General features: G+C 39.7%; 1 protein-coding gene across 1 annotated transcript in view; it reads left to right on the top strand.

Moving 5' to 3' along the window:
• Positions 1-15,956, top strand: part of LOC122814426 (zinc finger protein 316-like) — a 40,040-nt gene extending 24,084 nt beyond the window's left edge. The window contains exons 3-4 of the mRNA XM_044087007.1: positions 13,068-13,194; positions 15,805-15,956. Coding sequence (XP_043942942.1) covers positions 13,068-13,194; positions 15,805-15,938 — 261 coding nt within the window. The 3' untranslated portion in view covers positions 15,939-15,956. The remainder of the gene's footprint in view (positions 1-13,067; positions 13,195-15,804) is intronic.
• Positions 15,957-20,396: the final 4,440 nt, after the last annotated feature.

Raw genomic sequence — 20,396 nt, 5'->3', positions numbered from 1 at the left:
TTCAGTTTTGTGTTTTTTGGTAGCTTACAGTTATTAAACAGGTGCTGTCCTAAGTTAGGAGGCTCTGGGGTCTTGTTAGTTAGACACATTACAGAGAGGACATTGTAATCAGTAATTGGCATGGCCAGTGCTGAATACAATGGAGCAGTGACCTCTTTGGATCTGGGAGGTATCTCCTTGTTGATTATCTGTGGTAAGTGGAAGTGCTTCCTGACTTCTGTTACATGATAATTAAAGGAGAAGGAATTATTAACCAAAGTACAATATCTCTAACTACACTCTCATTTTAATGTGGGGAATTGATGTCATATGCTGGGAGGAGGTATAATTTACCAAACAGAATGATATTACACTTGTTAGGATTTAATTTAAGCCCATTACTAGCACATCAGCATTCTTTTCACATGGCTTTGAGTATCAAATGGTCACTTGATAGTGACTCACAGTTTGCAGTCATCTACAGACCTGGTTAGCCAGAGGTCTTGGTTGATAGCTGGAACTCAGAAAAGTAAATGCTAAACAAAAGAAGTCCCAACACGGAACACCATTGGTTACCTTCATGCTGTTTGATGAAGCACGTGCTGCCCGCACTGTATGGGTTCTGTCCTTCAGCCAGCTTGCTGTTCATCTTACTACATTGAGCAGACTTTCTATGTTAGTGTAGTACCAAAGGCCTTGGCCAGGTTGAGGTGTGCTGTGTGTACAGCATGGCTGCTTGTCAGTAGCTTGTGTTACTCTTTCAAAGACCTTAACCAGATTCATTAGAAAGGATCTACACTTTACAAGGCCAAAGTACTGCAGCTCTAGCCTGATGAGATTTTTAATGCTGTAGCTTATCAGGTTAGTTACAATGTGCTCCATAGCTTTGCATATGAGACTCATCAGGCTGATGGGCCTGTAATTCCCAGGATCAGTGATACGGCCACTGTTGTGAAGTGAGGTCATCACTACTTTGCACCAAATGGCAGTAGCTAAACTTAGGTTAAATAGTTTGTTCCTCCACAAGTACTTGCATGGTACTGCTGATTAAACAGCCATGGTCATTGTTATATACCATGCAGGAAGTATGTTTAGCCTTTAGAGTTCCTTTAGTACATGAACCTTGGTGGTGATGATGCGAGGGGGGTTTGAGGGATTCATGGATAAGTGGGGTTTGACTCATCATTTCCAGAGTGAAGTTGGGACTGACTTTTTTAGCTGGTATATTTGCAATGTCTAATGAGTAAGAGTTAGTGGTGCCATCTTGAATAAGTTCTGAACAATGTTTGGTATTATTTCTTTCTTTCATAACACTTAACTAAAGAAATATCATTTGCTGTCCTTAATTTCGTATGCTAACTCCAGTTCATTCAGTTTTCTAATGTCATTCTTGATTTGAGGGTCCTTAGAGCTGATATATATTTTAAGGACATTTTTTCTTTTATTGCCAAGTTTATGCAGGTGGACCACTGGGGTGGTTTCATTTTAAACTTGGCATTATATTTAGATCTGACACATGTCAATTGTATATGTTATCTAAGTGGGCATTGAACTCTCTGTGTAGTTCCCTGCTGAGGAGAAGTCTGACATTAAACTAGAATAAGTGAATCTTGAAACTTTATCTTAGAGTTGGGTAAAATTTGTGCATTTTTAATCACTGAATTCTGAGATATTCATATTGTCAAGTTTAGAGGTTTTAATCATTAAGGTGACTAGTTTATGAACAGGCTTAACCAGGGAAGGAGGTACCAGGGGAAAAGTGCATAAAAAAGTTTTATTTGTAAGGACCAAGTCAGGAATATTAGGCCGTCTAGTGGGTTTCCTAATCTGTTCCAGAGAGCTTTTGTTAATGAAACAAAGCACTTATGAATTTATCCTACATTTGAGGTATAGGTTCATGGGTAGTTAGTCTCTCAAAGTAATTAAGTTTTTGTTTATAGGTAGTTCATTTATTACATTTAAGCACCTTACATAATTATCAGGAGACATGGAGGGAGTCCTGTAACAGGCTATAACATAATAGCTGTGTTTCTGGGTCCCTGGAAATGTATCTAGAGGTGATGTGGTCCCCAATAAATATGGAAATGCCATCACAGTTGCCACAGAGTCTGAAGACATAACAGATGCAAAACCTAGCTATGGACAGAGTGCTTTCTTAATATTTAAAACAAATTTCAGTTATTACTCAAACATGGAGGTGCTTCAAATGCAGTAGGGCCTCAATGTTGGGTAATTTGTTGAGACTTATAGCATTAACCAGAGCCACCATAATGTGATCCTGTTTTGGATTTGATATATTAGTTATGTTGGAATGTCCATTAGATGGACTCTGCCTAAAAAGGCACTATGGCTGCAGTAAAGCTTTAGCCAGCATGTTGAAGGCTTGGAACAAGAGCTGCAGGCTGTCCATGGCAGAGCATGTAGGACTGTCTAGCATCTCATCTCATGTTGACACATATTGGATCTGGTACCAAATATTTAGCCAATTGTTGATGCTACTTATCTTGTCTTTGTACATAGTCATCATTCTTGGGAAGGAAGGAAGGATTCCTCTCAGGATCAGAATCTTTCCTGCATTTGTGATTTGCATGGACCATTCTGACGTGCCTGTCTGCATATACATCATAGTTTTGCATGTCAAGTCATTCACTCCCACTTAGTCACATTTTCCTGGTGAAAGTACCTTAAGGTCTCCTGAGATGTTAGAGATCTTGGTATCAGAACGACAATTCTCCATCACCCTGTCTTTGTCCAGAGAGAAGATATAGTCATTGATTACTAAAACATTTTTATTTATAGACTAGTCTGGTGTACTGGATCTGAAATTATTTAAATTCTGGTGACTCTTTGTTGGAAGTATGCCAGAAGATGATGTGGTGTTAAATTTTCTCCAATACCTAGTCTTCTTGTATCTGGGAGGCTTTGGCAGTAACTTTTTTATAGCCATAGTATAAGACATTTAACAATGGGTTAGTGTAGACTGTTTTGGAATGTGTGATACCCACTGTCTGTGTCCTTTTGTGGGAGTGAGGACTCCATGTTAGTTAAATGTTTGCATCTCTCAAAAACAAAATGTTTTAGTATATACTAAGTAAAGGCTCATTATTTGTGAGCAGCAAGCAGTTAACATGTCACCTATGGATACCTGGTGCTGTGAGACTCTCAACAGAAGAAAGACCAGCTGGCTGAACTTCTATATTAGTCCAATCATTTGCAGAATTTGTTTGAAATACACCGACTATTATATTCAGTTAAATGAGATTGTTACTGGACTTACTGTGGAGAAAACTTGTTGCTCTAAGTAAGCCAAGAAGTGGATAACCATATCCTATAAATCCCAAATTTACCACTTCCTTCAGAAGGAAATCAGTTTTAGTGTGTGACTTTTAATGAAAGTTTGGATCAAATATTAAGTAACTGTAAAAGCGAAAGTATTTAAAAATTACTCCAGCTAAAGAATTTCGCCCACTGAACAATTGATAACTGTTGCCATGTGTACCATCATTCTGCCAAAAAACAAGTGTTACTAACCTAAGAATGCACACCATTACTGCACATCTGTTTTAAACGAAATGCTATGAATATCAATAAGGAAATCCCCTCTCCTGCTATTTCCAGTCATAACAAAAAGGCAGCCCAGTACCTGTTGGCCTGTATGTACTGTTGCTTTAGAGAACTAGTAACTATGATGTGCCATTTCTTTGTTGGAGTTTTTTTCAGGGAATTGCTTAATCTGAAAATAAGTGACGACCTATCTAATCCAGTCTAATAATGTTGGAGAAAATCTGTTGAGGGAGGTGTGCTTAACCCAGTAGCAAAAATTTCATGTCATCCAGAGGTGGAAGTCGAGTTCTAGGTGCATCCATAGTGTCTTCCTTCCTTTTTAACCCCAAAGTATTTGTGTTACAGGGCAGAACAGTATCCTGTTTGCATGTTGGTTATTTGGTTATGAACAGTGCTAGCAAAGATCAAATGATTGTTATTTTAACCTAGAGAAGGGCATTTGACATTAATTAAATGATAGAAATGAGTGATTGCTATCAAAGGAGCATGTAATTGTTTTCTCCAAGGTGTCAGAGCATCATAAAATGTGTATCTTAGATCTGGTAGTCATTTTAGATTTGTAAGTATTCATTTTTTGAGTGAAAGTGGCTGGTGAAAGAAAGCATTCATACATTTTCAACACTTGGTTGGAGCAGACCCATGTGTATATTTGTGTAACCAGTGCCTTTTGGTGGTCTCATGTGAGTAGAGGAATTTGATGAAATGCTTGTTTGAAAAAAGATGGAGTTTAGCTGTAAGAGCTAAGCTTCAGAATTGTTTTCAATGATGAGTTCTAAACTTACAAGACCCTACTTAATGCAGATCTGTGCAGAAACATTTCCTGAGATTGCCAGTTAGACTGAAAGGCTAGGATGTTGTCTGTCTGGACATCTTCAGAGTTCCATGATCTCCCTAACTTGCCTTATCCTTTCTGGGCTTATGCCTACCTCAGGTCTTGATCAAGATCTTACTGTCATTTCTGACAGATTTCACACCATGAGGGGATGCAGTTTTTTCTTGAATATTCCTGTGTGAGAGATGTCTACATCTGCATACAAACTAGCTTGTGATTCCTCCTTAATAAGATTGTCACAATGGAAACTCAGGAAAATTAGCACTGCTTTGTCAGCAGCACATAATTTCCTCTTGTTCACCAAGTGGGTTGTACATTGTATGTAAAACCCATTGCAATATTTTGGCTGTTGAGACAACCTTGTAAATGGAAGCTGGAGCAGAAAAGGGAGCATCATATTAAGTGGTATGACTTAATTAAAAATGGTGGGAGTAGTTCTTTCCATGGGCTAACTTAATTCAAAATGGTATTAATAGTTCTTTCCATCAGAGTATTAAGTCGTACCGGTCACTATACAAGGGTGCCAGGAAGGAACTTAGCAGTATCCTCTTCATTGTCATTAGTAGTGTGCCCAGATATTTGGGTCAGTTAAACCTTATTGTTGATAATTTTGTTCTCTAATACAGGCCTCGTTGAGCAGGAAGATGCCAGTATCTCAACTGATGTCATAGCAGAGTGTTGTAGAACCAAGCATGACTAGTGCCAAACAATGCATTTATCTTCAACCACCTGGGTGTACCTATGTGGTTGTGGTCAGTGAGGATTTTCTCTTAGCTGTACCACTAAAGTCTTCACTGTTAATGTAAAGAACATGGAAGAGAGTGGGCATCCTTGATAGGTTCTCTGCTTTAGTTAAAACAGGGAGGACATAAAACAGTTCATGCATACTTGGGCTGTGGGGAGGTGCATAATAATTTACATATATTGGCCAAGGGCCCTTAATTCCATATTTGTTTATCATCAATCGGGTAAATTGCCAGTAATTGAAGAGAAGTATTTGTAAAAGTCCCGAAGCATAGTAACGTGGTGTTTGTTGTGAGTTATCCAGTTGTGTAGGATTCACATACTGTCATGTAAAGTCCAGTACATATGACAATGTTTCAGAAATCACTCTTGTACAGGACATACAATTATAGGTATGTGACTTACAAACCCCACTGTGCATTGGGAGAATTTTCATCTCCTTTGGAAGAAAGTAAAAGAAGCTATAGATATGAGTTTTGCAGCATGTTTGCCCCACTTGGGGAATTAAATTGTCTTGGGTACTTGTACTACTAATAGCCCATTGTAAGTTAAAGTGCTTACCAACTTTGTAAGAACAGGAATCCAACCATCCTTAAATGTTATATATCATGTAATATCCCATGCTACATCATTGTCATTGGTCACATGTAATATCATGTGATACTCCATTATCGTCAGTCATATGGACTATCCCATGACATTCCATTGTCATCAGTCACATGTAATATCATGTGGTACTCCATTATCGGCAGTCACATGTTATATCCCATGATACTCCATTAGCATCAGTCATGTAGTGTCCTGTGATACTGCTTTATCGTTCAGTTGTAATATGCTTTCCTGCTCCATTATCATCATAGTGATAGTCCATTATAATCAGTGACGTGGAATGTCCTGTGTTACTTCAACGTCATCAGTTATATACAATATGCCATGACAGTCCAAGTCGCCTATCTCATGGAATATTTTATGATACCCAATTACCTTCAATCACATGTAATATCCTATTTACTCCATTATCATCAACCATGTGTAATGTCATGTGATACTCCGTTATTATCTGGTACATGTAATACTCTGCAATATGCTATTGATCATCGGTCACATTTAATATCCTGTGATATTCCATTAACATCATTAATGCTAGCTACCCTCTGGTTTATCACTACTGGCCCTCATGGATAAGGGAAATGTAGTTACCCCAACATGTACTTGTTTATCCCACCTTTCGGTATTTGGAATTCAGTGCCCATGTAAATAGCTGCATAGACTCATCTGTCCTCTTCCAAAGAAAATACAGTACAAAATGTAAGAATAAACCTGAGTGTGGAACGCAGATTTAAACAGGTTTCATAATAAAAGAAAAAAAATCATTGCATGCAAAAGTAAATTTAACACTCCTAATGCTAAAAAGGAGTCCTGCTAAACTTAACAGGGGACTCTGGATGCCAATCAAATCAACAAAAGCCATGTATGAGGTAAATATAGCTACCCAGGTGAAGGATAACCACAAAGCCTTCTTTGACAGCGTTAGAAAACTCAAACAATTCCCAGCACTGTAGAAATTTATCTCTAAATAACATTACATACTGAGACTCAGAGGATGTAGCAGGTATACAAGTGGACATATTTAGCTCAAACTTAACTTCCTCTCCCCTCTTATATTCCTAGATCACATAGCTGCATCTACACCCTCCCAAATATCCCGCAATAACAAGTCTCAAGGCACTGTCCAAGGCCATGAGACCACTTCACTGGGGCTAGATAACATGCTGGAGTGTCTGTATAGTCTAGTCCTATAGGTTCATAGGTAAATATTAAGCTAGCTGCCCTTAAAGGCTATATTAAGCCTAGCTAACAACCCCAGGCCAGAATCAAACCCTGCACCTTGTGTCTCTGAGGTGGCAACCTTAGCCATTTTGCCAAACCCACTTCCCCAGGTACATGCCTGACTGAAGGAGGGGTACTTATAACATCTTTCTGCACTAACCTATTAGCAGGAAAGAGTATGGCAATACATGTTTATAAATAACACGACCTCCTTTTTTTCTGCAGTTACAAAGAGGGACCAAATTTTTGTGAGACCCCCTACTGGAGCTATTCAATATCAACCTTCAAATAGACTTTATGGCAGAGGAATGGAGACCAGCAGCTGTCATCCTCTTGCACAGAGATGGGTTTTCAATGGACCCAGGTAATTATAGACCCATAAATCTGACCAACCTCATCTGTAAGGTTGTGGAAAAAGATTATTATGGAATTAATAAATAAGGACATCAACCCAAGCGAGTTCAGGTCCATGAAAAACAGATCCTGCCTAATTAACCTGGTCAGTTTCTTTGGGAGTAAGAGTTTTTGCTTTAGCATGCATTTCTGAAGGATATGAAGTCTGAAAGTCAAGTGCCTGTAATTATTTATTTACTTCATTCCTCAACACTGTGCCAGAAAACCACATGTTATGAGGAACAGAGCACAAATATGGAAAATTTGCTAAAATCTGGACAGTTGAGAGGCATGGCTGTAGGTCTTCAAGCCAACTAATTCATGACATGATGGTCTGTGGGCTTCATACTTGAGCTAGCTTTATGCTAATACACATGAATAAACGAAATGTGGTCCTGTTTGTAACTGGAAAAAAAAGGTCATATTCATTCATAAAAACCGACTGGCATGCTTTTTCTTGCTTCTGGTTTTGTTGCTTACATTTCCAAAGCATTTGTGCAGGTGCTGTAATGGTAATTGTACAGTAAAGAGACATTAACATTTCAAAATGGGCATGCTGATTGGACAAACTAATCAGCAAGCTCATTGTAAATTGAACGTTCCCCACAGGAGGTAGTTCAGTAAGTTCACTTTCTCCATGACACGACTGATCAATTTAAGAAGTAAAAAAAAAAAAAATTCCATCCATCCACATCCCCTTTTTCCCATTTTGCACATGGGATCAGGGAATCACTTCAACAGTGGCAGTCATCTGGAGCCAAGGTTTATACTGCTGCATAACTAGCCATGCCACTGTAGTTCATGTACACCACACACACACACACACACACACACACACACACACACACACACACACACACACACACACACACACACACACACAGACACACACACAGACACACACACACACACACACACACACACACACACACACTCCAGTCCACCTACTGCATGTCTGTGGAATGAAACCAGAGCACCAAGAGGAAATGTACAAGAACAGAGGGAGGACATGCAGACTCCACACACAAAGCATTCCATCCAAAAGTCAAACTGGTTGATCTCTTGCTTTGAGGAGACAGGGCTATCCACTGCGCCACTATTCCCTCAATAGCATACTGGTCCATACTGCATAACCGTTCAGTGCATTAAAAAAAGCTAACAGATAACAAGAGAACAAGACAGAGGCCAACAAGAATTACAAAATGATATGGAAGACCTCCAGTTCTTCACAAGAAGAACGTGTAATACATGATAAAAAAGCAGTTATGTACCGTCATCCTTTGTAAATATTCCAAGCAAAACCAGGACTCACTCCTCCAAGAAAAGGAATCCAGTCTGTTGGACCCCTGCCATAAACAAGCTGTACAATAGAAGGAGGAAACTAGTACAGAAAAGAGTAAAATCCTAAGAAGAGAAGACATCCCTGATCAGTATCAGCAAGAAACTATGATCCCTCATAAAATTGTCCAAGGCGAGCTTCGAAAGAAAAATTACCAAGGACTCCAAAGATAACCACAAGGCATTCTTTAGCTATGTCAAGAATCTAAGTGGCAATGCTCAGATCTGCTTGGAGTTAGTGCAGAATGGCACAAAATACACTGAACCAACCAATATTGCCAACATCCTGGCAGACAGGTTCAGTGCAAACTTCACCCCCAAAAGGGCCCATTACCATACCAGAAGAATGTAGAGCCCCTGAAATCACAGACACTCAGGTTAAAACAGCCCTCTCCAAAGCCAAAAACACAGCATCAATGGGACCGGACGTTGTCCCAGGCTGTATCCTACGTGAGCTGAAAGACGAACTAACCCCTCAACTAAATGCACTGTTCAAACTCGGCCTCTCCACAGGCTAAGTACCCATAGAGTGGTGCACAGCAATGGTTTTTCTGCTCCACAAAGGTGGAGCCACAACAGACCCCGGGATCTATCACCCTATAAGCCTGACTAGCATGGTCTGCAAGGCTATGGAGCGCATCATCATGGCACTCATTAACAGAGACATTGTGAACCTCTAAACACTGGACCCTACTCAATTCAGCTTTGTTAAGGGCAGATCATACCTCCTAAACCTGGTGGATTTCTTTGAGACATTTACCAAGGCTATAGATGAGGGAAAGGTGGTACACACAGCCTACCTAGACCTCACAAAGGCCTTCGACACCATTCCCCATTCTGGTATTATAGACAAGCTTACCAGCCTGAACATAAACCCCTATGTCACAAGATGGGTTGCCAATTGGCTCACAGACAGAATGCACATGATGAGGGTTACAGGAGCTAGGTCTGACTCTAAACCGGTTACAAGTGGTGTTCCCCAGGGCTCAGTCCTAGGACCCCTCCCCGGCATATACTTCTCAGAGGTACAGGCAAGCACAGAAGGACTATGGCTGACAAAGTTCACAGACGGCTGAAAACTAGGGGCTATAATTGACTCTCCATCTGACACAGGCATCCTTCAAAAGGGTCTCACTAAGATGGATACCTGGTGTCAAAATCATGGCCTCAAGCTAAATGCCAAAAAGTGCATAGTCATCCCCTTTGGAAAAAACAAAGTACCCACAAACTACCACATAGGTGGTAGTCCCCTAAATACGGAAAACATAATAAGGGATCTGGAGACCCAAGTAGATGATACTCTCTCCTTTGATAATCACATTGCCAAAGTGGTTAGAAAATCCTTCTATGTGACCCACCTAATCACAAAAGGGTTTGCATGCAGATCAAAAGAGGTCATTGTGCCACTCTACTATTCACTCATCAGACTCATCATGGAGTACACCGCTTTATTTAGGATGTACCTTACAAGACACCTGCAACAGCTGGAAAGACCACAGAAGTACCCCACCAAGAGGATCACTGGCCTCAAACAGATGCCCTATGCAACTCGACTGAAGAAACTCCAGCTGTACTCGGTTGCATACCGCCTACTCAGAGGTGATCTCTGCCTGACATACAAGGACATGTCCAACCTAGAATTGATGGACATGCTCCACCTAAAGAAAACCTTATCCCCTCTAGACACATGCTCTAGGGATCTAAACCTCACCACAACAATAAATAGGACGTGCTGGGGGGATAGATTCTTGTCCCAGAGACTTTCCATGCTTTGGAACAAGATTCCAATCTACATTAGGCAGAGCTCCTCGCTAACGCTCTTCAAGAGAAACCTTGACGAGTGGATGAGAAACTGAAAGTTTACCCCAGGGATCACTTCAGTGGCTCTGCTGGGCAGAGGCACAGGGAATTAATCTAAGGGGGCGGCGAAGGCCAACGCATTCTGGCTAGGCTTATAAATGCCTTTAGGCAGATAGCCTCGTACCTACCTATGAACCTATAAATGAACTGTAGACTTTCTCAAAGCTGTTATTTAATGCGTTTTTGCACATTTAGACTCATCTATAACCACATGACAATCCACCCCACAGTAATAAAGTCCGTAATTGTATAAACACTGTAAGTAGTTATGCGTGATTATTACATAAGGCACTACAGAAATGTGCAAAAATTCATTAAATGACAGTTTTGATGAACTACATGGGTCACTTACAAAAGAAAATGTGCAACTGCTTTTTTTATTGTGCATCAAGTGCTCTTGTGAAGAATTGGAGGTCTTCTGTTTAACATAAAAAAAACCCTCAAAATTTCAGTGCCAGAAGGACCCCTACAAGTAGCTGCATGGCATATCCTGCAACATGATATTATATAAAAAACATTACACCATGCACATATCATATGCACACATTTACAGAGCATATGCAGTTCATATATTGGCTATCCCAGACTACCAGAAGCAGATGGAAGAGCATTGAATTATTTTTATGAAATAAATTTATAAATAGTAATAGAGACTTTTTTTCTTAAATAATTTCACTGTATAATAATAATCAACAGGGTGTGAGTAGCACAGTATTTATCCATGGTTGGCTTTGTTTAATCACTCAGGCTTTACCCCCTTGATCAGATTGTGCCATCTGTGGGTAAATCCTGCATTACTTAAACCATGTGGTGAATTATTGTTAAATGAACCAATATCCAAACTGCAGAATAATGGTTCTCTGTACTTTTGTTTTTTTGTTTTGTTGTTTTCTTTCTTTATCCTTTAATGATCAGGTCATTCCCAAAGGACTACTAGCCTTTTTTTTTTACCCAGTGTGGTATTTATACTACTAACTTCTAGGGTTACCACCTGTCCCACTTTTAGTGGACACAGTCCTTCTTTTAAAGCAGCTGAGTGAAAAAAAAAAATAAAAAATGCAAATGGCCTGAGATTTCAGGAAAAAAAAAATTTTCTAAGTTTTTTTACTAGTTGCATAAAACAGTTATATTTTATATATATATGTTATATTTTGTGAGGTAGCATATACAAACTCAAATAAGCTAGAATAAATTTTAAAAGCAAAAAAGTAAAGTAATCTGTATGTATGCATGCTGGTAGTATGTTTTGTCCTGGAAAATCTGACATTTCTACAGAACATGTTCCACTTTGGTCATTTGAAAAGGTGGCAACCCTACTAACTTTCTCTGATCTTTTCAGTAAGTGCTTTAGGGTCTTCTACATCTACCTGAATTCCACCAGCTCTAGCAGAAGCAAACATAAATTTAACTGATGTAACCCTTGATCTGGGCAGACTGTACCTCTTTGAATATATTTTAGACCACAGTTTTGTCTGAGCCTTACTGCATTGTAATTCTGTGTGCCTGTAGTCTACCTGCTGCATACTGCTGAGTCCTGCACAAATGCAAGTAACATTTGTCACTGACAAATGAGTGTTTTTTGGATTATCCCTCCCACCGCTGTTCTTACTCTAACCCATCTAACATAACCCCATCCATTTTTCCTGCACCACTGGCCATTAAATTAATTTGGCCTACTGTCCCATAATGGTTTTATTAATTCCACCAGTCAGCTTCTGTACCACCACAGAGTGGATATCTTGTGACTGCTACATCTTGACTGCCATCTTGGACCATTTGTTGTAGATTTCTTAAGTAATCCTCCATGGTTTGTCATCTTCCAGTAGCTACTACAACTATCTCACAGCCCCATGCTTTCTCCATCTTATTCCTGCTCCTAAGTTTTCATTCCTTCTCAGCTGTAATCCCACTTTTTCTTTCCATCTTTCAAGGCTTCCTTCTTTGCTTCCTGTTTTCCTGTTCCCTAAATTAGATCACCAAGTCTTTTTCTAAACTTTAGATCTTTGGACGGTGCAATGGTAGCATTTTCACCTCACAGCGGAGGTTGTCTTATTTGATTCTCGGTTGGAGTCCCTGCATTTGTGTGGGTTTCCTCCAGGTGCTTTCCCATGTTGCAAAGACAGGCATCTGGACCATTTCTCCCAGAGCCTCCGCTGAAAATTGGCTTCATTCCAAGTTGGAATTTCCTGGTTAAAAAAATGTTAAATTAATTAATTCAAATTAATTATTAACTGGAGCTCTGTGTCCTCCTACTGCTGACCTTAATGTGTGTAAAGGAGAGAGAGAAAGATAGCAGCAAGAAACATTTTTCAACTCAGAAATGAAGGCATTGTTACTTGCATAATTGTGTTAAGGTCATTTGTACTTGTTAATGACTGATTTTAGTTTTACTGTTTTAACTGCACTTCTGGTAACAAATGCCAGTGATACGTAACACAATTTACATCAAATGCATTACATGAAAATAGCATAGTTTACACTGACTGCAGTAAAAGAAAAGATGAACTGCACTGTGTGTCTTTTACAGGCTCCAGAATCCTTTGAGGATGTTGCTGTTACTTTCACAGCAGAGGAGATGAAGATGTTAACAAAACAAGACAAGGAGCTTCATAAGGAAGTGATGTTAGAGAACTATGAAACCTTAATTTCAGCAGGTAGGTCTTGTCCCATCTTAAGGAGTGGTCTTCATTCTGAGAGTTATGAGTACCTTATTAAAACGGTATGCCGAGATGTCTTGTATTTATTTGCTACGTGAGTAAGTGAACCAGTCACTGAGGACCATTTCAGTCAAAAATTATGCCACAAGGGAAAAGCTGTATATATGTGTGTATATATCATCCTACATTCCTGTCATTTATATGATTCAAGTGGGCAGTTTATAGGCTGCAGATAAATTAGAATGTGTTTTTTGAGAAACATGTTATTAATATAACATATTTACAGTGTATACACAGAATAGAAAAAATTCAGCATCGCATACTGTTATAAAATGTTAGGAATACATTGAATCCTAAAGGTAATCTTATACAATTAACACGTTAAAGAGTCTTGGTATATCAGCAGCAACCTTTCAAGGCTATCCCAACCGCTAAAAGTCTTAGTATGATTTATAGTTCTTATTCTGATCACTTCTTTTTCAGTTGTACATAGTATTGTTGTCAAATTTAAACATTCTTTGAATATAGGAACTGAGTTCAGTTTCCAGTTTTTGTAATAACTTTACTAACAACTGCTAAAAGACTCCAGAGTATTTTATGTAGGTGGGAGGAAGCTGATTTACCTGGAATAAACCTACAAGGATACAGGAGAAGCATACAAGCTAAAAGTGTAATATAAACAAAGGAATAAACTGTGGACGCTGGAACTAAGTAGAAAAAATAGAAACCAGACAACTGAGACCTGCACATTGAGTTTAGATAAAGACATCTCTGCACTGCCTCATTTTTCAGACGGCCCTCAGAATACCAACATCTTTCCACACCTGAACCTACGTAATCATGAGGGATCTCCCTGCTATTTGTAATGTCACACTTGTTTTAGTGGTTTATAAGTGGTAATTAACACTTTTTAATTAAAGTTTGTTTTCTTTCACTGTTACATATTCTTATTTTAGATATCATGCTAGGTTTGGTCATCTGTTCTTATGTTAACCTATAATCCTTTACCCATTGTGCAGTCTCCTTTGAGATACCAGATCTCCTCTATATTTGTGTGCCTCTCTCATGTCCACGTTTAGTTATGATTAATTGGATATTTCAGATGTAATCTGTTGTCACTGAACTGCAGTTTACACCAGAAATGTATAACTTTGTGTACCCATTTTCCACACCTGTATGACCTCAAAGCATAGCTCATCTGTGGTATAACAAGGTGCTCTCATCTCAATAAGATAAGATTTCCATGAAAGACGGATTGCAAAGTTCTTTAAGTACAGTCAGCAGCATTTTGGACTTCAGAGCTTTTCCCGAATGTAGCACACAGGGCATGTGTTTCTAAACACAGGCATAATAAGAAACATTGATGTATTTCAGATATTATGAATATCTGCTAGTTTTTCACATGAATACAACTAGTTATACAGTTTGCAAATTATGTTAAAAGGGCTCCTTATCAAGGACACAGATGCAGTTGCCTCATTAATAAACAAAAATAAACACTTATTTTGAATATACAGCTTTTTTTTTTAAATAAATTGTTTACTAGTATAAGTTGAAGTGAAAAAAATAATCATTGCTAAAAGGAAAGAACTTCTTTAAAATGTATTTAGTATAACTCTAGATGCGAGTAATACATGCAAAACTGAAATTCTGCTACTCTTAAACAAATTAAACATTTTATGTTCATAGGTATGTACTAGACTAGTGGCCCTGGAGTTTTTACAAGCCTAGCCCATAGGATTACCCTGGCATCGTGCCACCCAACCTTAGTTCTCAGTGCCTCTGTCTAGTAAAGCCACTGGAGTGATCCCTGGGGTGAATTTTCTATTTTCCATCCACTCATCAAGATTCCTCTTGAAGTGGGTCAGTGAGGTGCTCTGCTTGACATGTATGGGAAGTCTATTCCATAGCATGGGCAGTCTTTGTGTTATGAGCCTAGCCCTCCAGCATGTTATGTTGATTGTGGTAATGATGTTGAGGTCTCTGGAGTGTGTGGTGCAGAGGGATTGGGATTTCTTTAGATGTAGCATTTCTAACAGAGCTGGGTCTGACATGGCTTTGTAAATCAAGCAGAGATTGCCTCTAAATAGGCGATATGAGACAGAGAATAGTTGGGAGTTTTTTTTTTTTGGTCTGTCCATATAGGACAAATGTTTAAGGCCTAGGATCCTCTTTGTGAGGTGCTTTTGTGGCTTCTCCAGTTGTTGCAGGTATTTAGTGAGGTACATGCCAAATGGGGCATTGTACTCTATGATTGGCCTAATGAGGGAAGAGTAGAGGGAGACAATGACCTCTTTTTACCTGGATACAAAACTCTTAGTAATGAGATGTGCCACATAGGACTTTCTGACCACAGTGGCAATGTGGTGGTTAACAGAGAGGTTGCTATCAACCTGTGTTTCGCAGATCTCTTAACACCTTTTGTGTTCAAGTGAACTACTATTGAGGTGGATGCTGTATTTTGTAATTCTTTTGGAAAACATGCTTTAAGTATAGAACTGTGGAAGACTGAGAGAAGATGTTTTAATCTTGTTAAATTAAACAAAACTGTGCACAGGAACTCTCTGAAAGAATAACGTATGTAATATATATTTTTTTAATATGTAGGTTACAAGATTCCCCTAGAGGCATTGTTAGTGCTACTTAAAGAAGATAATACTGAACTGCCAATGAATGACAAGGACGGGGTAAACAGAACAGAACACAAGAATAATATTAAAGAAAAGCCTGACAGTAAGTGAACAGCTCATTAATGATGCATTTTTATGAAACTTTCTACTCTCTTTAAAACACTTTGAAGAAAATGTGAGAAAATATATGTACAGTAAAAGACTGAAGGCAAAAGTCTAAAAATATAATGTTAATCTGGACAAAATGAGCATATATGTGTGTGTGTGTGTGTATATATATATATATATATATATATATATATATATATATATATACATATATATATATGGAGTTCACTTCAAGTTCACTGAACTTTCAATTCACTGACTTTCATTTCACTGACACCATTTCACTGAAATTCATTTCACTGAAAGTTCATTTCACTGACAAGTATTATTACAAAGTAAATGGAATATGCCCCCTTCCCCACTATAGTGCGACCCTGGAGTTAGAATATATAGTTAAGGGGGTGTGGGGGGCAGAGCCCCACATCGGGGAGTGTTTGGGGGCATGGCCTCCACTTACTTTCTTTTACTAAGCAATATTATATCAAAGCGTAAAGAATATCATATGAAGAATGAAGTGAAGGCTGCACCCCCACCCACCCACCCGATGTGGGGGTTTCTGCCCCCACACCCCCCCTAACTATATATTCTAACTCCAGGGTCGCACTACAAAGTGGGGAAGGGGGAATATTCCATTTTATTGCTAATATGTAGTTGTCCAGTGAAATGAACTTTCAGTGAAATGAACTTTCAGTGAAGATAACAGTGAAATGAACTTTCTCGAAGTGAAATGAATTTCAGTGAAATGGTGTCAGTGAAATGAAAGTCAGTGAATTTGAAAGTTCAGTGAACTGAAGTGAACCCATATATATATATGTGTGTGTATATATATATATATATATATATATATATATATAGGTAGCGCTACACGTAGGGGTTAAGGATGAATGGATGTGCATGCTTAGCTTATTTTTTTATATAAACAAATATTCTTATATAATAGCTCCAAACTGGGATTTGGTAAATGTAAGTGGAAAATAAAGAGGACGCATTAGGGATAAGATATATTTTTTAATACACTCAGCAAAATAGCTCATAAAAAGTCATACTTTGTATTTGTCTATGAAGTTGTATTATCAATGATTTTCATGCAGTTTGGTATATAGACCAGGTTGCTTTCAATTACATTAGAGGGTAGATTCAGTAAACCCTACATGGTAGCCACTGTTTTGTATTCAGTAAGCTGCTCTACACATGGTGTATAGAGTCTGTGCAAACCACTGTAAACACAGTGAGTATGCTATACAGCATAAGCAGCTGAACTGTATACTAATCCAACCAATTCAAGATGGAGATATTCAATAAGATATAAAGCAACGTCCGTAGACTCAGTGTTCTTTTTCCTGCAAATGCTCCAAAACTTATTGGAATACAACCATGGAAAGGAGTTACTGCATGAGATAGAATGTTAGGGGCTGCTGTTGCCTTAATTCATGTGTATTTGTAACAGGCTGAAGTCTCTGCTGCTGCTGCTAAAAGACCCATATGACCAAGAAGAAGGAGTTTTCAAACCCCAGGTCAACTTATCACAGTCTGTATGGGGTGGAGATTGTGTGGAGTGCTAAAGGGTATATAGAGACACACTACAGGAACTCTGCAACCTCTGTCTTCCTCACCTCAGACCCAGGTCAAACTGAGGGAGAAACCAATACCAGTGAAGACAAAAAGGAAGAGTATGTGTAGCACTTAGAATTTTAGCTACGAGAAACCTTTCCAGAGACAAACAGGGGACATGCTGGGGGTGTCAAAGGCATTGGCATCCGGGATCCTCCATCCAGTTCCTAAATGATGTGCTCCAAACGTAATGTGGCGTGACCACATATATTTTCCCCATACCCGGTTCCTTAGGACAGGGGCTACAATTGTATGCAAGAGTCTCTATCCTGCCCAGCACACACTACACTGAGGTTCTAGGGTGCCATAAACTGTGCACATAAAGAAATCAAAGGCACCACCGAGGAACAGAGAAGGGTCTACATAAATAGAAAGGGTTTCCACTCCATTAACTGCCAAGTTGTGTGTAATGCTAGGGAGAATCATCTTGAATGTATGTCTTGCCAACCCAGAAGTTACCACAACCTCATGTCCTGGCATGATCTCCAACTGTATCAGATGTTCACAAGAGGTGATATCCCACAGGGTCAATTACTGGGGATGGTAGGTTATGTACTGGAGACCATGGCTGATGATGCCCATCAGAAATGCACACACAACACCTGTTGAAGAATGCCATAATGAGGCACATGCTCAAACCAGCAATATCATATGAGCATGTGTTTGGGATGCTGAAGTCACAATTCCCACTATCTAGGGTACATCTGAACAGAGCCCTGCAGTACAGTCAAAGTACATGTACTGGAAATCTTCATCATCTGTGTCATACTTCACAACATCATTCTGAGAAAACATTTTCAGCAGGATCAACAAGGGAAGGGGCACACATCCGCACTGCCAGTGAAGGTCACCACAACCACATGCAGGTGAGAAGTCAGCTGGGAAACCAGCAGTTGCAGACATAGGTGTGCTCATATGCCCTTACTTGCTAAGGCGCAATGCATAGCACATCACTCACCACCTAAGGGGCTAAAACATTCATACTACATACATACATATAAATAACATTGATTGCAGGCAGCAGCTCAAACCTTTAACTACTCCATGTAATCACTTTCAATTGTACTCCTAGCATCAGACAAGACTCAACCTCTGAAGTAAAACTGTATTAACTGCTGGATTTACCAGGGTAGAGTGATGAACCTGGAGTGTTTAAAACCAGAATTGTGTAATAATACAAATGAAATTGGCAGTATCCTGTGTATGTGCTTATTGTTATGTGTATTTAATTTAAAGCAGCGAGTAAAAGGTGGATGATTGTACAGCAGTGACTTTGAACATGTGACAGCAGAGACTTATGTGAATACATGTGTGTCCTTTATCAAGTAATAGGCCTCGAGGGCATCAAAAGATTCCATTACTTCATTCATACCTCCTCAATAGTACTGATAGGTTCATAGGTAAGGTATTAGGCTATCTGCCTGAAGGCATTTATAAGCCTAGCCAGAATATATTTGTCTTTGCGCCGCCCCTTTAGATCGGGTTCCCTGTGCCTCAAGTCCAGCAGAAAGCCACGGGAAGTGATCCCGAGGGTAAACCTCTATTTCACCATCCACTCTGTCAAGGTTTCTCCTTGAAGCTAGTGTTGTAGTGAGGGGAGCTCTGGCCTTAATGTAGATTGGGATCTCTTGTTCCAAAGCATGGGAAGTCTCTAAACAGGAAAATCTAATATCCCTCTCAGCACGTCCCATATTTATTGTTGTCATGAGGTTTAGATCCCTAGGCTTGAGGGATATGTTTTCTTTAGATTGGAGCATGTCCATCAATTCTGGGTTGGACATGGCCTTGTTTGTCAGAGCAGAGATCACCTCTGAGTAGGCGGTATGCAACAGAGGTACACAGCTGGAGTTTCTTCAGTGGGCAGCTGCATGGGGATCTGTTTGAGGGGCCAGTGATCGTGCATACCTCTGTGGTCTTTCCAGCTGTTGCAGGGTGTATTTGTAAGATTACATCCCAAATGGGGCGTTGTACTCTGGGTGATGGGTCTGATGAGTGATGAGTAGAGGGGCAGAGTTGAATGACCTGCTTTGATCTGGATGCAAACCTTTTTGTGATTAGGTGGGCCACATAGAAGGGATTTTCTAACCACTTTGGCAATGTGATTATCAAAGGAGATTACTATATCTACTTCGGGGCCCCAGGATCCCTTATTACATCTTTCTCAGGTATTTAAGGGACTGTGGTAGTTTGTGGGTACTTTGTTTTTCCAAAGGGGATGCACTATGCACTTTTGGCATTTAGCTTGGAGGCCATGATTTTGACATTCAGGTATCTGTCTCAATTGTGAGACCTCTTTTTGGAGGATGTCTCTTGTGTGTCAACCAGAGAGTCAATTATAGCTCAACTAGTTTGCAGTCATCTGTGAACTTGGTCAGCCATAGTCCTCTTGTGCTTGCCTGTACCTCTGAGAGCTATATGCTGAACAGAGTGGTTCCCTAGGACTGAGCCCTGGGAACTCCGGCATTTCAACCGGTTTGAGTCAGACCTAGCTCCCGCCAACTCATACCATGTGGGTTCTGTCAAGTGAGCCAGTTGGCAACCCATCTCTCGTGATGCAGGAGTTTCTGTTCAGGCTGGTGAGCTTGTCTATAATACACAGAATGGGGAATGGTGTCCAAGGTGCTGCGATGTCTAGGTAGGCTGTGTGGCTCCACCTTTCCTCAGCTGGTCTACCAGCCTTGGTAACTGTCTCAAAGAAGTCCACCAGGTTTAGGAGGCATGATCTGCCCTTAGGAGGCATGATCTGCCCTTAAAGCGCCAGACTTCAGGTAGGAGTCCAGTGTTTGGAGGTTCCCATTGTCTTTGTTTATGAGATCCATGATGATGTGCTCCATAGCCTTGCAGACTAAG

This window comes from Protopterus annectens, chromosome 10.part0 (genome assembly GCF_019279795.1).
Source record: "Protopterus annectens isolate FY-2018-M chromosome 10.part0, PAN1.0, whole genome shotgun sequence".
NCBI classification, from domain to species: Eukaryota; Metazoa; Chordata; order Ceratodontiformes; family Protopteridae; genus Protopterus; species Protopterus annectens.
This window is presented reverse-complemented; position numbering and strand designations above follow the sequence as displayed.